Below are 22,844 nucleotides of genomic sequence, written 5' to 3' on the forward strand. Positions count from 1 at the left end.
AATCGTTATAATCATTATGGCATTTAATCTTGCTTTTACACGTGATCAAACACTAAATGGGACCTTAACATTTCCTCTTGTTATAAAATTAATATTTCATTTCCAGAACATGAGTCAACATAATTGTTCGATTACGGACTAACAAGTTTAATAAAAAAAGTAGTCATAATCATAATGGCATTAATGTAGTTTTTTGCAAAATTCCACTTGTGTAGATTATAAAAAATTTCATCATGTATCATATTGGATTTTTGGTCTTAAAAACCATAAATTTTCTCCGAATTCTGGTTTTTCTTATGAGATTGATTTTTAAAATCACGAACTTTCGCATTGTTTGCTATTTTCCAACCCGACCCGAATACTAAATCTCCGGTGCAAAATTGTCCAATGTGGACAGCCGTAAATATGACTTGAAACTGATTCTGCGAACGTGAAATAACACTATTTTTTGAATTAAAACTTCAAATTAAATACAGGAAATAATTTTTGAAGAATTTCTGGAGATGTGTGATTCTCGAACTCAATCTTCAACAAATTTCTAGTGATGCATCTGCAATTCAGCTCCTCAATCCGCAATTCTCGAGCTCATTCTTCACCGAGAGCTCCTCAATCAGCAGATCTCAACAAAACACACCGCTCCAAATCTAGCTCTTTCTCATCTCTGCCTCATTCTCTCTCACAGCCGGAGTTGACTACCCTCTCCATCGCTCTCCTCCTTCTCACGGCAACTCAGCGCTCTTCGCCGGCGCCGCCTTACCTTCGTCTAGCTCTCTCCCTTGCGATGAAACCATCTCCGCCTTGCATCTGGTTGCTGGTTTCGTAGACGGCGCCGCTGACAATGCGGGTGAGGTGGTCGAGGTCGGAGTAGTTGAGGAGGAGGAGGAAAGGGGGAGTGGCGGTGCTGGAATTTGGAGAAGCCTCATGAAGGGTGTGAAATGGTATTACGGCAAAGATGTAAGATCAGAAATGGAAATACAGCAAAGATGAAGGGTGGAAAATGGGAATATGGTAAAATAGAATAAGACATGCATTGCCAAATAGGAGCTCAATTATGAATTTAATGACAAATATGATTAAATTTGACACATAGACAAACAGGGTTTGGCCGTTGACACGCCGGGGGAAATAGAAAATGATGTGAAAGTTCGTGGTTTTAAAATCCAATCACATATTCATGGAAAAAACCAAAATTTGGTGAATTTTTTTTGTTTTTAAAGCCAAAAACCCTATCATATTTTGTACATCACTTGGGCAAAAATTTAAAAACGTTTGTACTCCGTATTAAAATGAAAAACAAACTAAACATTTTATAGTATTATTTTCTATACAAACTTCTGATGGAACCGGCAGCGGAAGCGGGTGTCTTTGCATGGATTATCATAATTAACAATTATCAATCACACCAATGAATCACATAATAATCGGATCTATTTAGAAGATTATTTAGACAAAATCTATTCGCGTAATTCTCACATGTATCATGCTCATAACTTGAATTAATCATGCTTTAAGAATATTGAAACCTAAAACATGCTTTTCTACGGAGCAGAAAAATACCTAATTAATTCTCCAAAGAATTGAAGATGACTAGCTTCTTCTCCACGTGATGCTTTGAATACTAGACCACAAATCTTCTCTCTGATTCCCGAACTGTACTCCAATATCAGTGTGGGCTGATCTTACTAGAATACTAGGACTTAAATAAAGAAGACAGAAGAAATCCTTTTGAGAAAAGGAGTAGAATTCGAAATCTCCTTCAGCTGGGGAGTTTCGAAATTATCGAAAATTTTGAGGAATAAAATTGTGTTATTTTTGTCTCCTTTATTCTCCTATTTATATTATGCTCCTTTTGGGCCCAGACATGGATCTATGGAAAGTTTTGGATATGGACTCATCCAATTTACTTTTTACTAATTAAATTGAACCCACAATTTAATATAAGTTATAATTGGAATATTACGAGCAGCCACTAGAGAAGTAATATTGAACTCCCCCCATCCAAATCCGAAATTACAAGTAATCCGGGTTTCCGTTTATCTTTCATTTCCCGCGCTTAAGATAAAAATGTCCATTAATTAATTAATATCTGCTATAGACTTAGTTAATTAACTTCTTATTAATTCCAAGAGTGGACTTAGCATGAAACGCATATTTATTATTCATAGAGTAATCAAACTCCAACTAGCTAGGTTCCGAATAATAAAACCTTGTTTCGCGCTCCTCTTGAGGACTTTATCAAACGAGACTCAGCTCGCGCACGATTCAATATAATAGCAATCCTAGCACCGCTAGATATTGATCACCACTACCCAATATATCAGGATCATTGGGTTACGAAAAACCCGCACCATTTGATAAGTCAAAGTAATGCATAATCAATACCGTATGTTCAATGCTAACCTACATTGATTAAGAAACAAATAATTATCAAGACCTCGCCTTTCGGTAGATAGCATAAGGGCAAGTCTTGCTATTAGATCCGTTCAGTGCTATACCACACCAATGTTATCTTATTTCAGTAAGGCTTAGAAATATGCGGACTGACATTGCAACCTTTCTCGATGGATAGTCAAATTCCAACTAGGTTGTGAAATTTATCTTTTTCTTTGTTTAGAACTGACCGTATTACCTTAAAGTGGACGACGCCCACAACCGGTCTACTAAAACAAAGACTTAGACTTTGTTAAGTTAACTTATACATTTAAACATGCATTCCATTAAATGTAAAACATAACAACATTATGAAAAAAATAATCTGTTTTATTCATTGGAAAATAAAATAAGAGTTTTACAGTATTCAATCACTCGAAACGTTTCTAGTATACAAACTCTAACGACTTCAATCTTTTTATCAAGTCTATCATCAATTTCTGAACTTGTGGAAGTATGGATATGGGTGTGCAAACGCATAAGCAAAGGGAATGTATAGTGTTATTACAAAACATAAATCCAGAAACATTTTCGCCAGAAACAGTGTATTTTTACATAAAAAATCATCAGATTTGGAAAACAAAGATAGGTTGGGATCATCCGACTTCAATGATTTCCACAATTCTGGGTTCACCCTTATCTGACATGGTCGAGGCACAGCCGAATCCACAACCACAGGAAGTTTATTCATCAATCTTGGGCACTCTTTTATGCGGATATCTTTTATGGAGTTGCAAATGATGGCTGTTGTTCCCTTGCATAAGTTTTGGAAGATCTTTCAACTTCAACCTTTTCAATTTAGGGAGGGTAAGGGAACCTGTTCCTTCGTCTTCGAATATCTCTTCTATTTCTTCGAATATCTCCCACTTATACTCAAAACACTTTCGAGTATACAAAATGTGCTAACGTCTAATAATTCTCCCACTTATACTGAAAGCGGATTGAGGTCTTGAATTAGTCGAACTCCCATTCCTTCAACATGGCTTTCATACGGCTTTACCGCTAATGCCTTCGTGAAAGGATCTGCCAGATTGTTTTCTGACTCAATCTTGACCACTTTTATGTCTCCACTCTGCACTATATCTCGAATGATATGATACTTCCTCTCTATGTGCTTGCTCGCCTTATGAGCACGTGGTTCCCTCGAATTTGCCACAGCACCAGAATTATCACAATAAATGGTGATGCTCTTGGGCATATTCGCAACCACACCTAAGTCCAGAAGGAAGTTCTTAAGCCATACAGCCTCTTTTGCAGCCTCCGAAGCAGCCACATACTCGGCTTCCATGGTAGAGTCTGCAATGCATTTCTGCTTTACACTCTTCCAAATTACAGCTCCACCTCCTAAGGTAAACACATATCCGGAAGTTGATTTTCTCGAATCTACATCAGCTTGAAAATCTGAATCTGTATATCCTAAAGGACAGAGCTCTTAAACTAGAACATAGTGCTTAGTCCGATTAAGGTACTTGAGTATGTTCTTTACGGCAGTCCAATGTCCTTGGCCGGGATTTGATTGATATCTTGCTACCATGCCAACAACAAAGCAAATATCAGGTCTAGTACAAAGCATAGCATACATGAGACTACCAACTGCTGAGGCATATGGTATTCTTCTCATCTCTGCTATCTCAGATGTTGTCTTAGGACACATCTCTTGAGATAAATGGATGTCATGTCTAAAAGGTAGGAAACCTTTCTTGGCATCTTGCATGCTAAAGCGTGTAAGTACTGTGCCGATGTAAGATTCTTGGGATAAGCACAACATTCTCTTTGCACAGTTCCTTAGAACCTTGATACCGAGAATGTGTCCCGCATCACCCATATCTTTCATCTCGAACTGGCTGGACAACCAAGTTCGCACTGATGACAACATCTTTTTATTGTTTCCAATTAGAAGAATGTCATCTACATATAGAACTAAGAACACAGGCATGCGCCATGCTTGGGCTTCAAGATGCGCCAGCAACGGGTTGCACTTTCACGTGTTCAGCAAAATTGATCGGACTATGGTGAACCGGGAGTGGCTTGATGCGGGGTATATTATAAATACGAGATTCCTTCCATCAGGGTTTCAGACTGACCACTCCCCGGCCGTCTCTAAGCTCTTTGTCGATATTCAAGTCACGCCTAAACCGTTCAAATTCTTCAATTTTTGGATGGACCATGGCGACTTTGCGAGGACTCTGTCAGATAATTGGGGGATCCATGTTGTCGGCTCGAAGCAGTATACTCTCTTCCAGCGGTGCAAAGCTTTCAAGCATGTCCTTAGATCTTTCAACTTTCGGGAGTACAGTAATATCACAAGCAAGGCCAAAGACGCCACCAAACATTTGGAAGATCTCCAAATTCAGGCTGATATGGATACTTCTAACCGTGCCCTCCAAGAGCAAATTAAGGTGTGCAAAGTGAGAACCGAGTTCTTAGTTAGTGCCGAGAAGAAGTTCTTTAGTCAAAAGGCGGGCCTGAAACATAGACTCCTTAGTGATCGCAACACGGCGTTTTTCCATGCTATGGTGCGTACCAACAACACTAGGAACACTATGTCCTTCTTGTGCCAGCCGGACGGGTCTCTGTTGGAGGATCAACCAGCTATAGCGGACAACTTTGTGCACTTCTTCAAAGGCCTTTTCAGAATTCCAAAACAGGCCACTCCTCTTTCAATGGAGGTGATAACCAACGGCTATGTCCTTGACGGCGAGGAAGCCAATAGAATGATCATGCCTATCACGGATGATGAGATCAAAGGTGCTTTGTTTGCAATTAAAGATGGGAAAGCTCCGGGACCGGATGGCTACTCTTCGGCTTTCTTCAAGAAGAATTGGAACATCTTGGGACCGGACATTATTGAGGCTGTGGCGGAGTTTTTTGAGTCAGGTCACTTGCTTAAGAGCTTCAATGCCACGGCCATAGCTCTCATTCCCAAAACGGCAAACAACCCGAAGGTAAGTGACTTCCGCCCTATTGCTTGTTGCAATGTTTTTTATAAAGTGATTACTAAAATTCTCTCGGGGAGAATGGAATCTGTGCTGCCTAAGCTTGTTAACCAGGCCCAATCCGCTTTTGTTCCGGGTCGCAACATCATGGATAATATCCATCTTACCACGGAACTCATGAGGCACTATGACAGAGCTAGGACAGTTCCCAGATGCACGGTAAAGATTGACCTTAGAAAAGCTTATGATACAATCAGTTGGGAGTTCTTAGAAAAGGTTCTTCTTGGACTCAACTTTCATCCCATCTTTGTGGAGCGGATTATGGAGTGCGTTACCTCTCCATCTTACTCTATCATGGTCAATGGCAGCCCTCACGGGTTTTTCCCAGGTAAACGGGGTCTTAGGCAAGGTGACCCCATGTCCTCCTCTCTTTTTATCCTTTGCATGGAGTACCTTTCTCGCCTTCTCCACTTACGCACTCTTGGCGGGGATTTTAATTTCCACCCGTGGTGTGCTAGGCTTGGAATTACTCACCTTGCTTTTGCAGATGACCTTATGCTATTTGGAAGAGGGGATATTATTTCCATGCAAATCTTGGCTGATGCAATACAGGAATTCTCAGCGACTTCGGGTCTTGAGGTCAACCGCGCCAAGTCTAACCTTTACTTTGCAGGAACAATACCCGACGACACAAGGGACCATATCACTAACCTTTTTGGTTATCCAAGGGCTAGACTGCCGGTTAAACATCTGGGGATCCCCCTTGCATCTAAAATGCTCAAAACAGCCGACTACTCTGATCTCATCCAGAAAATGACGACCACCATTAAAAAATGGAACGGTAAGTCTTTATCTTATGCGGGTAGATTGGAACTGATCAAGTCTTGTTTGCAGGGCATCGAGGCATATTGGCTCCAGGCTTTCCCAATGCCAGACAATGTCGCCTCTCGAGTTGTGGCTTTGGCGCGGAATTTCTTATGGGGCAACAAACATGCGAAAGTTGCTTGGAGGGATATCTGCCTTCCCAAGCACGAGGGAGGGCTGGGTATCCGCGACCTTGGCACATGGAATACTGCCCTCCATGCAAAGATCTTGTGGAATGTTCATGCGAAAGCCGACAGCCTATGGATCAAATGGATTCATACTGAGATCTTAAAAGATGGGGACTTCTGGACGTGGCAACCGCATGTCGAGGAACATTCAACCCTAATCAAACACATCTGCTCCATTCGAGACGAGATGGTTAGAAGGAGCTCGCGGGATGAGGCGATGCAGCTCCTACATCAATGGCATGCTAGGGCAGACACCAAGGCTGCCTATGATTGGTTTCGTGATAAGGAGGACCGAAGGTACTGGGCTAAATACATATGGCATGATAGTGTGCCCCCGAAGTACTCTTTCATTGCGTGGCTTGCCTTGCGTGGCAGACTCTCTACTCGGGACCGGATTACATGGGAAGATATTGATGCAACTTGCAGTCTCTGTTCCAGGGAGGACGAGAGTGCCGATCATTTATTCTTCAGATGCCATATTAGCTGGAGTGTTTGGGACAAGATCCGGGATTGGATCGGGTTGAGAAGGCGACCCATAACGATCAAAAGCGCTATTAAGTGGCTTGCACGTGATAGACGACCATCGAATATACCGCATTTGGCTGGAAGGATTGCGCTTATGGCCACAATCTACTTTATATGGCTGGCGCGCAATGCAGTTATCAAGGAGGGAAAATGTTTTGAAAGCATTCGCGTTTTATACCAAATCAAGACAGCGGTCTACAGCATCTTGTTTCATAAGTTTTCTCATGATCAAGTCCTACTTCATGTGCCTGATATTGCTTGAAGTGAGGAAGAAGGGGTCGATCTGCCTTTGCCGGTGCCACCTTCGATGTTTGTTCTCTGATCCACATAGTACTATCTTGGGGTACTCTTTTTCCTTACTAGGGTCTTTTTTCCTTTGGGTTTTTGGCTCAAGAAGGTTTTAATGAGGCCCATTGCACATGGATAGTACTATGAGTGTTGCATAGTTGTTTGGATCATGGGCGCTGCCCGTTTGTTTTTGTTTCTAGGTTCCCCGTGGTTTGTACGGGACCTCGCCACTCTTGGGTATGTCCAAGATGTGTTTTTGTACTCAGTTTTTTCTTGGTAATGCATTTGATTTACTTATCAAAAAAAAAAAAAGAACACAACATTTCCCTTTTCAACTTTCTTATACACGCAGCTTTCATTAGGGCATTTTTCGAATCCAAACTTTTGAACGGTTTGATAGAAACACTGGTTTCATGATCTAGATGCTTGCTTGAGGCCATAAATGGCCTTCTTAAGCTTCCAAACCATGTGTTCCTTGCCCTTTACCACATAGCCTTCGGGTTGCTCCATGTAGATGGTCTCCTCAAGACTCCCGTTTAAAAACGCAGTCTTAACGTCCATCTGCCATACTTCCCAATCCATGTAAGCTGCTATAGACAAAAGTATACGGATCGATTTGAGCATGGCAACTGGGGAGAAGGTCTCATCGTAATCGATGCCTTCCTTTTGGGTATACCCCTTAGCCACTAATCTTGCCTTGAAGACTTTAACTCGTCCACCGGGTCCACGTTTACGTTTGTATATCCACTTGCTCCCAATGGCAGTACAGCCTTCGGGTAGGACAGACAAATTATAGACGTCTTTGTCTACCATTGATTGTAGTTCCGAATCCATTGCTTTCACCCATTCGCAATGATCGACATCTGCCTGCGGCTCTGCAAGATTCCAGGGATCAAGTACATTGCTGTCTGAGGAGTGATCCATACACTCTCTCAAACCAATGTATCTATCGGGCTCATGTGAGACCTTCCCACTGCGACGCGGCACTACAACATCTGGAGTATTAGTTGAAGTTTTTGGAATTGTTGTTACACTAGGTAATTGTTCTTGGTTAATGGAAGTTGTGACTTGAGTCAGCTCTTCTAGAGCTATCTCACTGCTGGACTTATGATTCATTACAAAGTCTTCCTCTAAGAATGTGGCTTGAGTGCTCACAATTACTTTCTGATCTCGGAGACTATAGAATTCATAAGATTTCGTTCCTCTAGGGTATCCTATAAACACACAAACCTCTGTCCTAGATTCCAGCTTAGTTGGATCATTTTCCAATACATGGGTCGGACACCCCCACACTCTGAGATGTTCTAGATTGGGCTTTCGCTCATTCCACAACTCATATGGGATAGTAGGAACTGATTTAGAAGGTAAGTTCTAAGAGATAGTTTGCTGAAAGCAAAGCATGCCCCCAAAACGAAATAGGTAACCGTGCATAACTCATCATCGAGCGGACCATATTTAATAAGGTCTTGTTCCTTCTTTCAGCTACGTCATTCTGCTGGGGTGTGCCCGGCGCAGTCGTTTGGGATTGAATTCCCGCCACTGATAAGTAGTCCAAAAACTCGGCACTTAGGTATTCGCCTCCGCGATCAGATCGCAGGCATTTGATACTCTAACCATGATGCGTCTCTACTTTAGCCTTAAACTCCTTGAACTTGTCAAAAGTTTCAGACTTGTAGCGCATCAAATAGATGTATCCGATTTTCGAGTAGTCATCTGTAAAGGTGACGAAATATCGAAAACCGCCCTTGCCTCGGTTGACATTGGTCCACACACATCAGTATGAATGAGCTCAAGTACTTCCTTGGCCCTATTCCCCTTTGACCTAAATGGTCTCCTAGTCATCTTGCCTTCGAGACAGGATTCACACTTCGAAAATGGTTCCTTCTCAAGACCTTTGATAAGATCTTGATCAACCATCGCATAAATTCTTCTTTCGTTGGCATGACCAAGTCTAAGGTGCCATAAGTACGTTTCATTCATTGAACTTGAAGGTTCTCTTCTTTTCTTAGAAATTTTCGATGTAATATTGAGTTCTGATTTACGTTGATTAAATTGTGTAGAAGTGATCGTGTACAGATTGTTTTCCATGATACCACGACAGATATAAGAACCATCTTTCTTAATAACGCAATTGTCATTAAAAGAAATCGAATATCCATCAAAAGACAATTTAGAAACTGAAATTAAATTTCTTCTAAAGGAAGGTATCAACAAAACATTCTTCAAAATCAAAAATCTATCACTAGAAAAACGCAAATAAACGTCTCCCACTGCAACGGCCGCCTCATTCGTAGCGTCGCCCAGCTGGACTTCGATCTCACGATCATGTAACTGTCATGTCACCTGCATTAAGTCAGGATCAAAACATATATGATCAGTTGCTCCAGTATCAATAACCCAAGTATGAGTAGATGTCGAAGCCAAACATGACTCGACTACTAGAGCATGGTGCATACCTGTAGCCTTGCCCTTCTTAGGACAATCTGGCTTCCAATGACCCTTCTCTCCACATTTGAAGCACTTTCCAGTAGGCTTCTTGTCACTCCGTTGTTTCTTCTTTCCCTTAGCATTCTTAGCTGTCACTGGGTTCGGTGCCTTTTTCTTTCCTTTTCTAGGCTTAGAGCCAGAGGAATTAGGCGCCAAACTCAGCGTAGCTACCTTAGCTTGAACCATAAGGTCCTCCGCCGACTGAAGTTCAGTCAGCAGCTCAGCCAAAGTGTAATCCCGCTTGTTCATCTCGAAGTTGAGCTTGAACTGCTGGAAGCTAGGGGGAAGACTCTGAAGTATTATTGTAATCTGGGACTCGGGATCGATCGTCCCTCCCAAAACCTCAATCTGATTGAGGTGGCTCATCATCTCGAGGACATGTTGCCTCATAGACGTGCCTTCCTTCATAGACTTCGTCATGATACTCCGAAAGGCTTGAGACTTAGCCGTTCGATTCTGAGTACCAAACAGATTTGTAAGATTTTGCATAATCTCGGCGGCAGTCGCCATGGCAGAATGCTGATGCTTGAGTACTGAAGACATAGATGCCAACATGTAGCACTTAGCCATCTCATTCGCCTTATGCCACCGTTTATGCGCATTCTGAACTCCCACCGAGGCATTAGCCGCGGGAACTGGAGGCTGTGGAGTAGTGAGCACAAACTTGTACTCTTCAGCTGTAAGAACGATATTCAAGTTTTGTTTCCATTCTATGTAATTTTTGCCCTCGAGTTTGTTTTCTTTGAGAATGGCAGAAAGAGGATTAAAAGACATCTTGACGAATTTTATTGCACTGCAAACAGAAGAGTTTACTATTTGTCATAAACTTATGTAAGGAAATTGAGTAGATTAACCACAAAACTTTTCAAAATCTTACAACAGAAAAATTAATAAATTGTATCCTCCTCTGGAGGTTAATACGCATTAATATTTTGACAATTTTACTGGTCACAACACCGACGTATCAATAGCTTCCTCCTCTGGAGGTTGACACGCCTAATGCTGCCTAAGCACGACCATCAGATTTAGCATTACAGAATTTTGTTTCTACAACACACTTCCATAACAATGTTCATGTGTTGATAACAAAACCAAGCTATCTCATAAATTCTTATTGAACCCTGAAACTCGTAGTTCCTTAGGATTATTGTCCCTACTCTGTAGGTGGTGATAATATTGGGAACCACTTTCTAGTTCATTCTATTTATTATGTGAGAAGTCCGCCCTTATGAACTTACTGTTTTTGTAGGATTATTGTCCCTACTTTGTAGATGGCGATAATATTAGAAAATCAGCTTCACAAAATTTTGGCAGTCCAACCGATGGAGACCATATATAAACTTTTAGTTCATAATTATCGCTTAGATATTTGTGTTATGATTTTTCATTAATTATCCTCTAGCCTTAAGGCAGATTAAGACTAATTAAATTCTGTTGATATTTAATTGACTGGATAATTAAATCTTTTATTAACTTTAGTATCTTAGTTTAGGAATTATTAATCTAGAATTTAATTCTTATTCATGTCATACTATAAGATATATCTAAAATAAAGTACATTATTTATAATCTTAATTAGACTTGAAAAATTAAATTCATATAATTTTCAAGTTCAAGATTAGGAAGAAAATAAATTTATATTATTTAATGTAATGTTATATATATCTATCCTTTTATATAGATTCTAGATATATATTATAATTAGGAAACTATTAAATTATTCTTATCTATATCATCTAGGATATAAAATATTCATAGATATAGAAAATAATCAAAATATTCCTAAAATCTAGGGAAATCTTCCCAAAATATTTTATTTCATTAAATAATATTATTTTTAATGATATCTTTTAATTTATCAATTAAATAATCATTAAAATAATCTTTCGTCAATATCATGTGATTCGAGGTTTGCACGAATCAACACGATGAAGATTTGAAGACATCCCCGGAGACGCTCGTCGGAGCGGCGTGTTCGCCGCCCGACCGCCGCCGGCAGATCGCGCCGATTGGCGCCTTGCTTCCTCTTCCCTCCGCGGCGATTAGACGCTGGGACTCCCTCCGTCGCGTCAACCAGCCACGCAGCGAAGGCCGCGCAGCTCCGTCGAGCTCCCACTGCTCCGACGGCCTCGCACGAACCAGCAGCTGCGGCTGCTCTCGGTCATGCGCCGCTAGGGCTGGGCGATTAGGGTTCTAGGGTTAGGGTTAGGGTTTCCGGCGCCTCGGCAGCTCTCGGACGAGCCACCGCGCCCTTCTTCGCGCGACGCAGCGGATTCCGACTAGGGGTAACGGTCTCGACCGGCGGCGCGCACGAACCCATGCTCGCCAGCGCGTCGCCGCGTGATCGTCGCCCCTCGGCTCCCACTTCGACGTCGTCAATGGTCGAATTTGATTCGGGCGCCGGCTAGGGTTTTGTCGGGTTTGACCGGCGGCGCGCGCGAGTCCTTGCTCGCCGGCGCATCGCCCCATGCCCGTCACCCTCGGCTCCCACTCAATTCGACAACCCTACTCCGATCGCATGTAGTGTGATTCGTCCCGGCGCAAACGCCGACGAATCGCACATCTCGTGCGTTCGAATAATTTAAGTTCTATGATTCGAATGTTCTTGAGTTCATCATGCATAAGATAAATAATAATCACACAAGAACATGCTTCGAAATCAAATAAGACATGCATACATGAATTTCGCGAAATTTAAATCCAAATAATCAGAGCCAAAGACTGGCTCTGATACCAATTGATGGAACCTGCAGCGGAAATATGCGGACTGACATTGCAACCTTTCTCGATGGATAGTCAAATTCCAACTAGGTTGTGAAATTTATCTTTTTCTTTGTTTAGAACTGACCGTGTTATCTTAAAGTGGACGACGCCCACAACCAGTCTACTAAAACAAAGACTTAGACTTTGTTAAGTTAACTTATATATTTAAACATGCATTAACATCCATTAAATGTAAAACATAACAACATTATGACAAAAATAATCTGTTTTATTCATTGGAAAATAAAATAAGAGTTTTACAGTATTCAATCACTCGAAACGTGATTTCTAGTATACAAACTCTAACGACTTCAATCTTTTTATCAAGTCTATCATCAATTTCTGAACTTGTGGAAGTATGGATATGGGTGTGCAAACGCATAAGCAAAGGGAATGTATAGTGTTATTACAAAACATAAATCCAGAAACAGTGTATTTTTACATAAAAAAATCATCAGATTTGGAAAACAGAGATACGTTGGGATCATCCAACTTCAATGATTTCCACAATTCTGGGTTCACCCTTATCTGACATGGTCGAGGCACAGCCGAATCCACAACCACAGGAAGTTTATTCATCAATCTTGGGCACTCTTTTATGCAGATATCTTTTATGGAGTTGCAAATGATGGCTGCTGTTCCCTTGCATAGGCCCTTCAGTTTTGGAAGATCTTTCAGCTTCAACCTTTTCAATTTAGGGAGGGTAAGGGAACCTGTTCCTTCATCTTCGAATATCTCTTCTATTTCTTCACACTCTCTTATATCAATAACTTCGAGGTTGGGAGCTCCTGGTAATGGTATCCCCACCTTCCTCAGTCCTGGCAGATTATACAACCTTATTATTTTTAATTTAGGGAGAGTGAGGGAACTTGTTTCGAATATCTCTTCTATATTCCAACAGTGGCTGATAAGAATAGCTTTGAGGTTGGGAACTCCTGACAGTGGTATCTTTATCCTGTTACATTTATTAATTACTAGCTGTGTCAGAGAGGAAAACACAGGTTGTGGAAGTGCAGCTGATGCTCCTATTTCCTCCTTTTCGATCAACCCCTTCATATCATCCAACTCATACAGTTTAATTTCTTCAAGAGCAGACATTTGAGATGATAATCCTGCCTCACTCCTCAAAATATACTCTATTCCTTCACATCTTTCAATTCTCAATCTCTTCAATCCATCCACAAAGCATATGCCCAGACCCTCACATTGCTGCACAATTCCCTCTGCTAATACTCTCTCATCTTTAAGGTTGCATTCCAACAAGAACAACTCTTTAGTATGACATATTCCTTCTCTTTTATTGAATATATAGCCGCCATACGATCCCACTCTTATTGTGTAGCAAGTGTCACGCACCCGACTTCCCCAACTTGTAATCAAACACTTCAAATCTTTCACATTTTCCACTCTTCCAATAAACTCCTCTAGCAGTTTCAGATTCTTAATTTCTTCAACTTCTACTTCTATATGCAATGGTAATTCCAAGTGCTGAAGATTCCCAAGATTATGAAACAATCTTCTTGGAAGCATCTTCGACTTACGCGCATTCATTGCGAGGAATTTGAGATTGAATAATTCCCCAACTCCTTGCGGGACTTCCTTGATGGCTGTATTCGAGAGGTTTAACTCCCTGAGTTCTTTCATCTCTCCCAAGTTTGGAACATTTTCTAGATATTCACACGACTCAAGGAGCAATGCCTTGAGGCTCTTCACGGAACAGATTGAGTTTGGCAGCATTGTTATGTCAGTGCAGCACAAATCAAGAGTACATAGTCCTTGCATTTTAGAAAAGAACGAATCTGGAATTAACACCAAATAAACATTATCCCGTAAAAGCAATGTAGAGAGCTTAGGACAATCGGGAGACATTCCATCTTCAATTCTCGTTATGCCACTTTTCATAAAGGACACCTTCTCCAGATCCTTTGCCCATTCTTCTTCTTTGGAAATTTCCTTCAAAGACTCATCACCCGCTCTTACCATATATTTCCCCTCACATATCTTTAATGCCATAACTCTTACAAGATCATGCATCTTCACGCCTTCCATAGGACCAAACACACCTTGAACAACACACCTTTTCAATAAGCACACATTCACTAATTTATCCAATATGGAATGTCCTTGCTGAACTTGTGCTCTTCTTGTCTTTCTTTCATCCAACAACCCTCCTGAAATGAACTCAATAACCAAACGGTCTCTCGTTATCTCTTCATCTTCAGGATACAACGCGCAATGCAGGAAACAATGTTGCAACGTATTGAACTCAGTACTCTGACTTTGATGATTCCTATTCAGCCGATCAAAACTATATTTCAATACTTTATAAACATCACTGTCTTCCATACCATCATTCCATGAGACACGCACTCTTAATTCTACATAAGCATCTTCCCATGTATGAATGTCTCTATTGCCCCTCATGCTTCCAGCCACTGTAACAATTGCTAGGGGCAGACCACCACACAATTTTGCCACAGATCTGGCTTTTTCTTCTACCAAAGAATCTAGTTCGGTATCATTTCTTAGAGTTTCATTGAACAATTCCCATGCCTCATGATGATGTAGATTTTTCACTTGAATCACTTTTTGGCAACAAACTTGACAACACACTTCTGATGAGCGAGTAGTTATAATCAGCCTACAACACTCGACATCCAACCTTTAATAGATCAATATTTTCCCACACATCATCTAATATCAGCACTGAATTCTTCATCTGAGACAAAGCTGTATGGAGTCTTGCCGCCCTTAATTCTTCATTATCCTCACCCACAAAGTCCAACCCTATGAAACGAGCTATTTTATCTTGTAAAGTCGTAACACTAAAATCTTTAGAGACTGTAACCCAAATCACACGTCCCTGAGAGTGTTGGAGGAGTCTATTGTGAATGTGCCTTGCAAGTGTCGTTTTGCCCACACCACCCATACCATAAACACCAATGCTCGACACTTGCCCACTCTCCAAAAGTTTCAAAATCGTTTCCAAATTTTCATTAAAAGCTTCACCAATCATCCCATTTGTCAACAACTTATCTCCCATACTTCCACAAACATCAACGACAAGTTCACCAAAATTCCGACTTTGCTCAACAAGTGTGTCAACCTCATCATTTAGTTTAGCTGGTAATCCTCCGTCCAACAGTCTCATAATAAATCCCTCGGATCCCACTTGAGTCTCCAACTCAACAACTTGCTTCTCAATGTTCCTGACTTCTTCCAACCAATCCTCAACTTCGCGCTTCCTTTTCTTTCGACCAGAAAGCTCTGAGTTCTTGATTTCCTCCTCAATATCAGATGCCTTAGCACACAATGACTTCAACTTTTTCTGCAGAGCTTTTAGATTGAGCTCAAAGTCCTTTATACATTCGAGATTGTTGTGTGCATTATCCGCCGTTTGTTCAACCAACTTTGACAAAATTGACTCCCATACCTTTGTCAAAATTGGCTCCAAAATCCGGCTTAACATTTTCACCACTTTGCTCTTCCCACACAAAACATAAACCATAAACAAGAATTATTTGATGAGAATGAAAGTGCAAATAATGAACAATTTATATGTGAACATAATGCTAAGCGCTAGCAATCTACAAGCAAGATGTTAGAGTTGACTCTAATACAGTTGATTATTCCAAATTTCCTTCATTTTTCATGTAATACAAGAAATTAAAACTTTTTTTTTCAGAAGCCTTACGGTTATAGTATTAGCAAGATCGTGTAATATTCTAAACAAACAAATAAAAGCAGAAATGTAAATTAGTATAGGAGAATTGTTACCTGAGAGATGTAAAACGCTGAGATGAAATTGAATAGATTTGTAGATCCAGAGACAGAGAATCAAGAGATGTGTAAATATGATCGTGGAGATAGGAAGAAGTGAAACAGAGACTTGTCAGGCATGAAGTTGACTTGACTTGACTTTGTAATGTTAGACTAAACCTATTAGAGTATAAAATTTTTTATCATATGTTTTTAATTAATAAATAAATTAACAATAATAATATTAACAATTTTTACAAGAGTATAATTTAGTTGTATGATTTATAATTAGCAATTACTTTCAAATTTTTTTATAATAGATTATTTATTAATAGCACATTAATCATAACAAATTTATGACGAGTACCGAGCATATATATAGGAACCAATCTATGTTGCCTTTTTGTTATGTGCTATGAATTAAAACCACTGCGAACAAATGTTTATGCACGTAGGCAAAATCTAGATGGAATATCTATCTTTGTTGCTTTTCTTGTGTTGTTGGATTTGTTCAAAGAGTGTTATTATTTCATTCTCTCAGGATTGATGTGTTGCTTTTTCCTGCAGCATTAAGCAGCCATGCTACCTCAGACCCATCTTTTCTATACTAATGGCAGACATTCTTTTCTATACTAATGACATGCTACCTCAACTTAGTACTCACATATGCCCATACACATTGAATAGTCCTATTTCAAAGCTACGAGAGAACTTTTTATGAGAGAGCATTTTATCATCTAAGTTGCATATTGCATAAAATATTTTATAGAGAAGTGAAGCAATGAATAATTGCTCCATTCACATCGAAACATACAAATCTCCAAATCTTGCAAAGCAAAGATAGCTTGCATCTTGGTCTAAACAAGAAGAGATGGACGCGCGCGCGGACTCACTTTGTCGTCTCGACGCACACTCCATCCCGTCTCCGTGATTACATTTGCAGAAAATCAAAGTATAGCTATATACATACAAATGATTACCTAGAAAATCTTCAGAGGCTCTGGACTTGACAGTGTGTTGTATGTATGCACAACTTCACTCACCAAAGCCCCCAAGAAAACAATCACATCTAAAGCACGACGAACAACCTGCACCACGCGTCTCATAAACCCTCAACTGCAGACAACCTCCACAGAGAGCTTTTTCATCACACTTGGACATGGGTCACCTCCAAAGATCTGGGGTGTCACAGGTACCGTGCAAGAAGTTTGGCCGATGCAGTACTGCAAAACCCGGTTAGGGTAACGAGGAGTCGAAAATTAGTTCAAGAAACATCTCAACAAGATATACTAGTAGTAACATAGAGAGGAGATATAAGTGTACCTTCTCAAAAACGTCGTAGGAATGGAACGCGTGGCAGCTACCCTGTCTGAAGTTGCCACAAGATCCCTGAGGCGTTCCGAAGCTAGCAAATTTGATGGATGAGATCTTCTGCCCTGCATCACAAGAGAGGTGAGCTTTGGGCCTCAACGGTTTGTCCACTTTTCCTGATGCTTGTAGCTGATAGTTCACTAGAGTTGGTTGCCACTCGTATATGTCCGAGCATACGCTTGCTACTTCTCGTTTCGTTAGAGTGATGCCGCTTGGATTACCACCCCATTCCTCAAAGACAACGAGAAGGTTGCCAGATGGGCGGAGCCACGAGCGAGGAACATGGTACCTGTAAGCTAGAGTTAGGAATCCCTGTTTGATCGACAAATATAAAAATAGATGAACAAGCAGATGTCGGATCCTATATTGCAGATGTTGCACAAAGATTTTTGAATTACCATCTTTGAGAAGCTTCGCCGCAGTTTCTTAGGCATTTCTTTTCATTGAACCAACCAGCATAGTTGCATTCACCACAGCTGCCGGATGCTTTGTACTGATTCCAGTAGCGCCCGATGCTCTCACCATTGATCCATATCTGACCTTTACTCATCGTGTTCAAATCTAAAGCCAACGGCTCGTTTCCTCCCGGAGCATTGAAAGTCGTCTGTCAACAACCAACCATTCTTAGATGAACCTACCTAACATGAACCATAGCAGAGCACTAAAGTTCTCTAAGCAAAATGTACTCACCTTGTACCATGTTAATGGCTGCCTTTGCGCAACGTAGGATCCTTCAACCCACTCCACGTTCGAGATTCCACTGAGCGAATTAAGACTTAGAGATTCCCCCTTGAGACCAACCTGTCCACCAAAACCATGTCGCCAATGAGGGGGAAATGAACTAAATGATGAAAAGAGGGTGTTGAAATGATAACAATCTCACCTTGTAAGTCCATTTCTGCCATGTCAAGTCTCTTCTCCCTCCGTTAAGGCCAGTGAGTGAAACAGGGCCTAGGACGCCAGCATTCCACGTCTCGAAATGAGGCCCCACGTTCTGAGAAAAAAACATTGAAAGATAAGAATATGAACAAGTACTCCAAAAACCAATTTACTTCAACAATATATCATACTAGTATATGTTTATCATAAAGATCGCATAGCACATGATGTTTGGATGTAGTTGAGAAAGGGAAAAGGAGACGAACCGGGAGCCCAACCGCAATACTTAGAAGAGAGATTTTGTTAACACCTGCTCTAAGATTCACACCTTTACTGAAAGTTAGCTTAGGCCTATTTTGACTTCCATAGGTAGTTCCTGCAAGAAATTACACATATGTGGCAAGTAAGTACGTGTTCATAATTATCACTCTGACGTGGCAAGCCCCACGCCTGTTGTTTTGGCTTGTGGTGGTGTCTATTCTAATGAAGAATCCAGTGTTTATCCTTTTAGATGTTACTCAGAGCTAAATCAACCAAAATGAAGCCTCAAAAGACAAAATGGCTGGTGTTAGGCTTCATGAAATACAAGAGTCTGAACAAAATGGCACTCACTTGTTCCGATCCTTAGGCATCAATCAACCAAAATTCAATAGATAAAGATTGTCGAGTTTATTGCAAGTTGGATAACTTGCCTGATAATTGACCATTGATGAATACATGCAAGGCATGGCCAGCAGAATTGACAGTAAGAACAGGCCACTTGCCGCCTTTTAGAAACCCTTCATGAGAATCGACCCTCACACTGGTTATTAGCAACAAGCAAGGAAAGTTAAGTACAAGAAGTCAAGAAAGAAATCGAACTCCATTTCAACAAAAGGTGTTGTTAGAGCCTTCAACAAAAGCTAAATGTGCACTTACTCTGTAGTATACCACAGATAATCAGATTTATCCCAGGTTGTATTGATCTGCTCCCTTAATCCAACCAGTGTAAACGAACGCTCATCGTACGATGATGCTGTATCTTCAATATATGATTGCCAGTTAAATCCTCTGTTGATAGGGGTCATCTTCATTTGTGCACTTTGAGCACCAATCTTGATGTGGCAAATTCAAAACAGAGTGATTATTAAAATTCACCTTAAAGCATAAAAAATGCGAATAAGCATACAAAAGGATCTTTTCACGTACCCTTGCCGTGTTGTAAACAGTGTTCTTGCAGTCGGGAAGGATGCTGATGGACCAAGGAGGCAAGTTGTAATGCCTATTCCAGAGGGAGACAGTTGCATACGAATGTTGGTCGTAGTTTGCAATAAAAGCTGCACAAGCTCCATTTTTCGACCTGAAAACATGAGCCTGCATTCAAATAATGGATGTTCATGTCAGTATTTACCATCATTGGACACAAGATTCCAGTCAGGGAAAAGAAAAGGAAACAACATCTTGGTTGTGTCCGAGTGACATGACAGTCGGATCCCCAGAAATGAGAGCTGGCTCACAGAGTTTAATTGCCCTATGCAAATCTCTTAGATGACCCCATTTCGGCTGCCTCAGTAGCCCTACACAAAAGATACATAATTTTAGCTTTGTGCATCATTTTTGGAAAGATGGCATGGCAAACGAAGCGCAGCAATTTAAATGATAGTGACAGCAAAAATCATTGAAATATCGAACGTCTATCAATAGACTAAAGCTACAAGACAGGGCTTTTGGATATGAAGCAGATACAACCGGCTACCATGAAGGAAACGAATATTGTATGGATACACGTCCTAATCAACTTTTGGCCATAAGTTTCAAACAAGACATCCATGTCTACAGGGTTGCTTACATTATCCAATATTTTTGTCGTATATATCGGAGCTATTTGTTAGAAAAATCAGTCTAATTATATTGCAGAATACTAAATAGAATTGGCAGTAAGAAAGATGTAGGAGTAATATTTAAGTACAGGTTCAGTCAACTCCCACTTTATTCATTTCAAATTTAGATGGTCACTGTCAGCAGAATATTAGGAGACATCAGGCATGGCTGCATGAAACATTAAAATAAATAATCACTTAAAAACAAATAAATAAAATTGTGGATCTGATTTTGAATGCATACCATACTCATCAAGAGGTGCATCATAGTCGTAACTGGTGGCAATAAATGGACCACCGGCTGTCCTGCCAAAGTTCGTTCCTCCATGATACTGATAAAAATCGAAAATTGTCAGATATATATAGCCATATCCATGATTTATTGCAATTAACTAGCAAACTCCTTCTGCGGTCGATTTACCATATAATAGTTAATGAGGGAGCCCCCCTTTTGAATAAATCTTGCAACAGAAAACGCCAAATCTTCAGCTGGTCGGTATGGAACTGCACCACCAAATTCAGTAAACCTGTACAAAAACATGTCACCAAAACATTATTTCAAGTGACTACAAAAATAGTGATAGTTTAAAAATGAAATTCCGTAAGCTTGTAACATCTCATCACAAGAGTAGCTCGAAACCTACCATCCAGTCCATGCTTCAGTCCATATCTTGGGCTTATATGCCTTATTTGGAGAGAAATAGTCACAATAGAAACCATTACACGTATTGATCTGCATGTCGAAAGGAAACATTAAACCCAGATTCAGGTAATATCCATGAAATAAAACTATTATATGTATAATAGTTTATTCAAAGGTAATATTGAGATGTCAGTAACTAGTTAAATTATGTCAAATAAAGGTCAAATGCTTACAACAGGGTCGGGGGCATCGTCTTGCTTGCACATGATCCACGGAACACCAGTGCCAAGACCCACCGCCATTTTGGCTGCCCACTGCGCGTAAGCACGGCCAGGTGCACCGAGCTCATACTCCATTGGTCCGTACTCATTTTCAATCTAACCCAGCAACATAAAAAACAAATCTTTCAACTTTCTGAATACTGTGAATAAACTGATGCATAAAAACAAGAAAATAGAAAGGAGAACAGAGCAGCTGGACAACCTGCGACAGTATAATCGGACCGCCCTGAGTTTGATACAACCTCTCAGCCTTCATCATATTAACAATCTTGGTAGTGAACTTTTGCATTGCAGCCTTTCAAGATGGGAAAACAAATTACACAAGAGTAAATTAATGACTTCATCATACAAAAGCAAAAGTTCACATGTCAAAAGATTTGGTATACAAACCTTAAAAGGCCCATTGTCAGTTCTGAAACTAATGCCTTTGACATACTTAAGCCAAACTGGAAAGCCACTGAAGTTGAACCAAAACATATAAATTATTAAATTATTATAGAAGAAGAAAAAGAATCTGTGAAATTGCAATTGCATTATTACCCAAAGTTCCATTCAGCACAGGCATAGGGTCCAATTCTGAGATTAACATAAAGGCCTGCTTGTTGCACCAGCTTAACAAACTTCACCAAATCATATCTTCCTCCAAAATAATACTACAAAAAAGCAAACATAATTGAAACCAATACTCCACTAATAAACTTTCCAAATAGATGGAAAGACAAAACTTACCTTTCCTGGCTCAGGCTCATGCCCATTCCAGAAAACATAAGTCTCAATCACATCCAAGCCGCCTTCTTTAGCCTTCCGAATAAGATCCGGCCACATCTACACTTCCCAATAAAAAGGTTAATATAATTTGAAAGTAAGTGTGTGAGTGTGAGAGAGAAAGAGAAAGTGAAGAAATTCAAAAGAAAATACCTCAGGTGTGCTCCTTGGATAGTGAATGGAGCCAGAGATGAGAATCTTTCTCTGCCCATTAATGGAAATGGCCTTATGATCATACGAAACAGAAGCTTTGCCACAAGAGCTCAGCAAAGCCAGCACACCAAATAAAAATGCAATCTTTAAACTCATAATGCCCTTCACAAATTTGAAACTTTACTAAAAAATGTCCCTTTTTTCTCAACACCCCACTTTTTTTCTTCCTATATTCTTCCCTTTGGACGAAATGGAACAAAAAAATTCAATCTTTAAACCAGGGAAAATATGGCAGGCATCAACTTGGCCTCCCTTTGATTTTATCTTTTTCTTCCTCTCTTTCAGATTCCCTGTGTAGCAGGAGTCATAAAGAATGAGTGAGAAATTAGGCACACAGTGTATATTTGTATGTTGTGGTTGTATTGTTGTTTAGTTGCAGTAAATGTGGGATTTTGAAACTTGCATCTGCTGCCTCTGCTTTTATAGACTTGAAAAATGTTAAGCTCGAAATGAGATGGGCCCCACATGCACCAAATTCAATTCGGTTATTCCCACCATATTAGTAAATTTATTAGTAATTCCTATTATTGTGTAGGTAACTTTTTTTTCATCACTTTTGTTTTGATTTCAAATTTGGGGGGGGGTGAGAAATT

At 40.2% G+C, this 22,844-nt stretch overlaps 2 protein-coding genes and 1 pseudogene across 2 annotated transcripts; 1 reads left to right on the top strand and 2 right to left on the bottom strand.

Moving 5' to 3' along the window:
* The first annotated feature begins 5,921 nt into the window (after nt 1-5,921).
* On the top strand, nt 5,922-7,205 carry LOC148923010 (uncharacterized). Its single transcript, XM_089060891.1, has one exon. The coding sequence runs from the start codon at nt 5,922-5,924 to the stop codon at nt 7,203-7,205; it is 1,284 nt and encodes a 427-aa protein (XP_088917017.1).
* A 5,659-nt stretch (nt 7,206-12,864) lies between these two features.
* LOC148923011 (putative disease resistance protein At1g12290) lies at nt 12,865-16,850 on the bottom strand (annotated as a pseudogene).
* Nucleotides 16,851-16,968: 118 nt separating this feature from the next.
* LOC125205408 (beta-galactosidase-like) lies at nt 16,969-22,639 on the bottom strand. Its single transcript, XM_089060941.1, has 19 exons — nt 22,192-22,639; nt 22,003-22,098; nt 21,814-21,926; nt 21,664-21,730; nt 21,476-21,568; nt 21,226-21,369; nt 20,994-21,082; nt 20,771-20,876; nt 20,594-20,681; nt 19,928-20,046; nt 19,679-19,843; nt 19,409-19,584; nt 19,183-19,292; nt 18,757-18,866; nt 18,495-18,605; nt 18,302-18,412; nt 18,010-18,215; nt 17,564-17,900; nt 16,969-17,463 (listed from the first exon to the last, which is right to left on the bottom strand). The coding sequence occupies exons 1-19, from the start codon at nt 22,345-22,347 to the stop codon at nt 17,353-17,355; spliced, it is 2,508 nt and encodes an 835-aa protein (XP_088917067.1). The 5' UTR covers nt 22,348-22,639; the 3' UTR covers nt 16,969-17,352.
* Nucleotides 22,640-22,844: the final 205 nt, after the last annotated feature.

This window comes from Salvia hispanica, chromosome 6 (assembly GCF_029641045.1).
Source record: "Salvia hispanica isolate PSC_SH4W2 chromosome 6, Shi_PSC_v1, whole genome shotgun sequence".
Classification (NCBI taxonomy): domain Eukaryota; kingdom Viridiplantae; phylum Streptophyta; class Magnoliopsida; order Lamiales; family Lamiaceae; genus Salvia; species Salvia hispanica.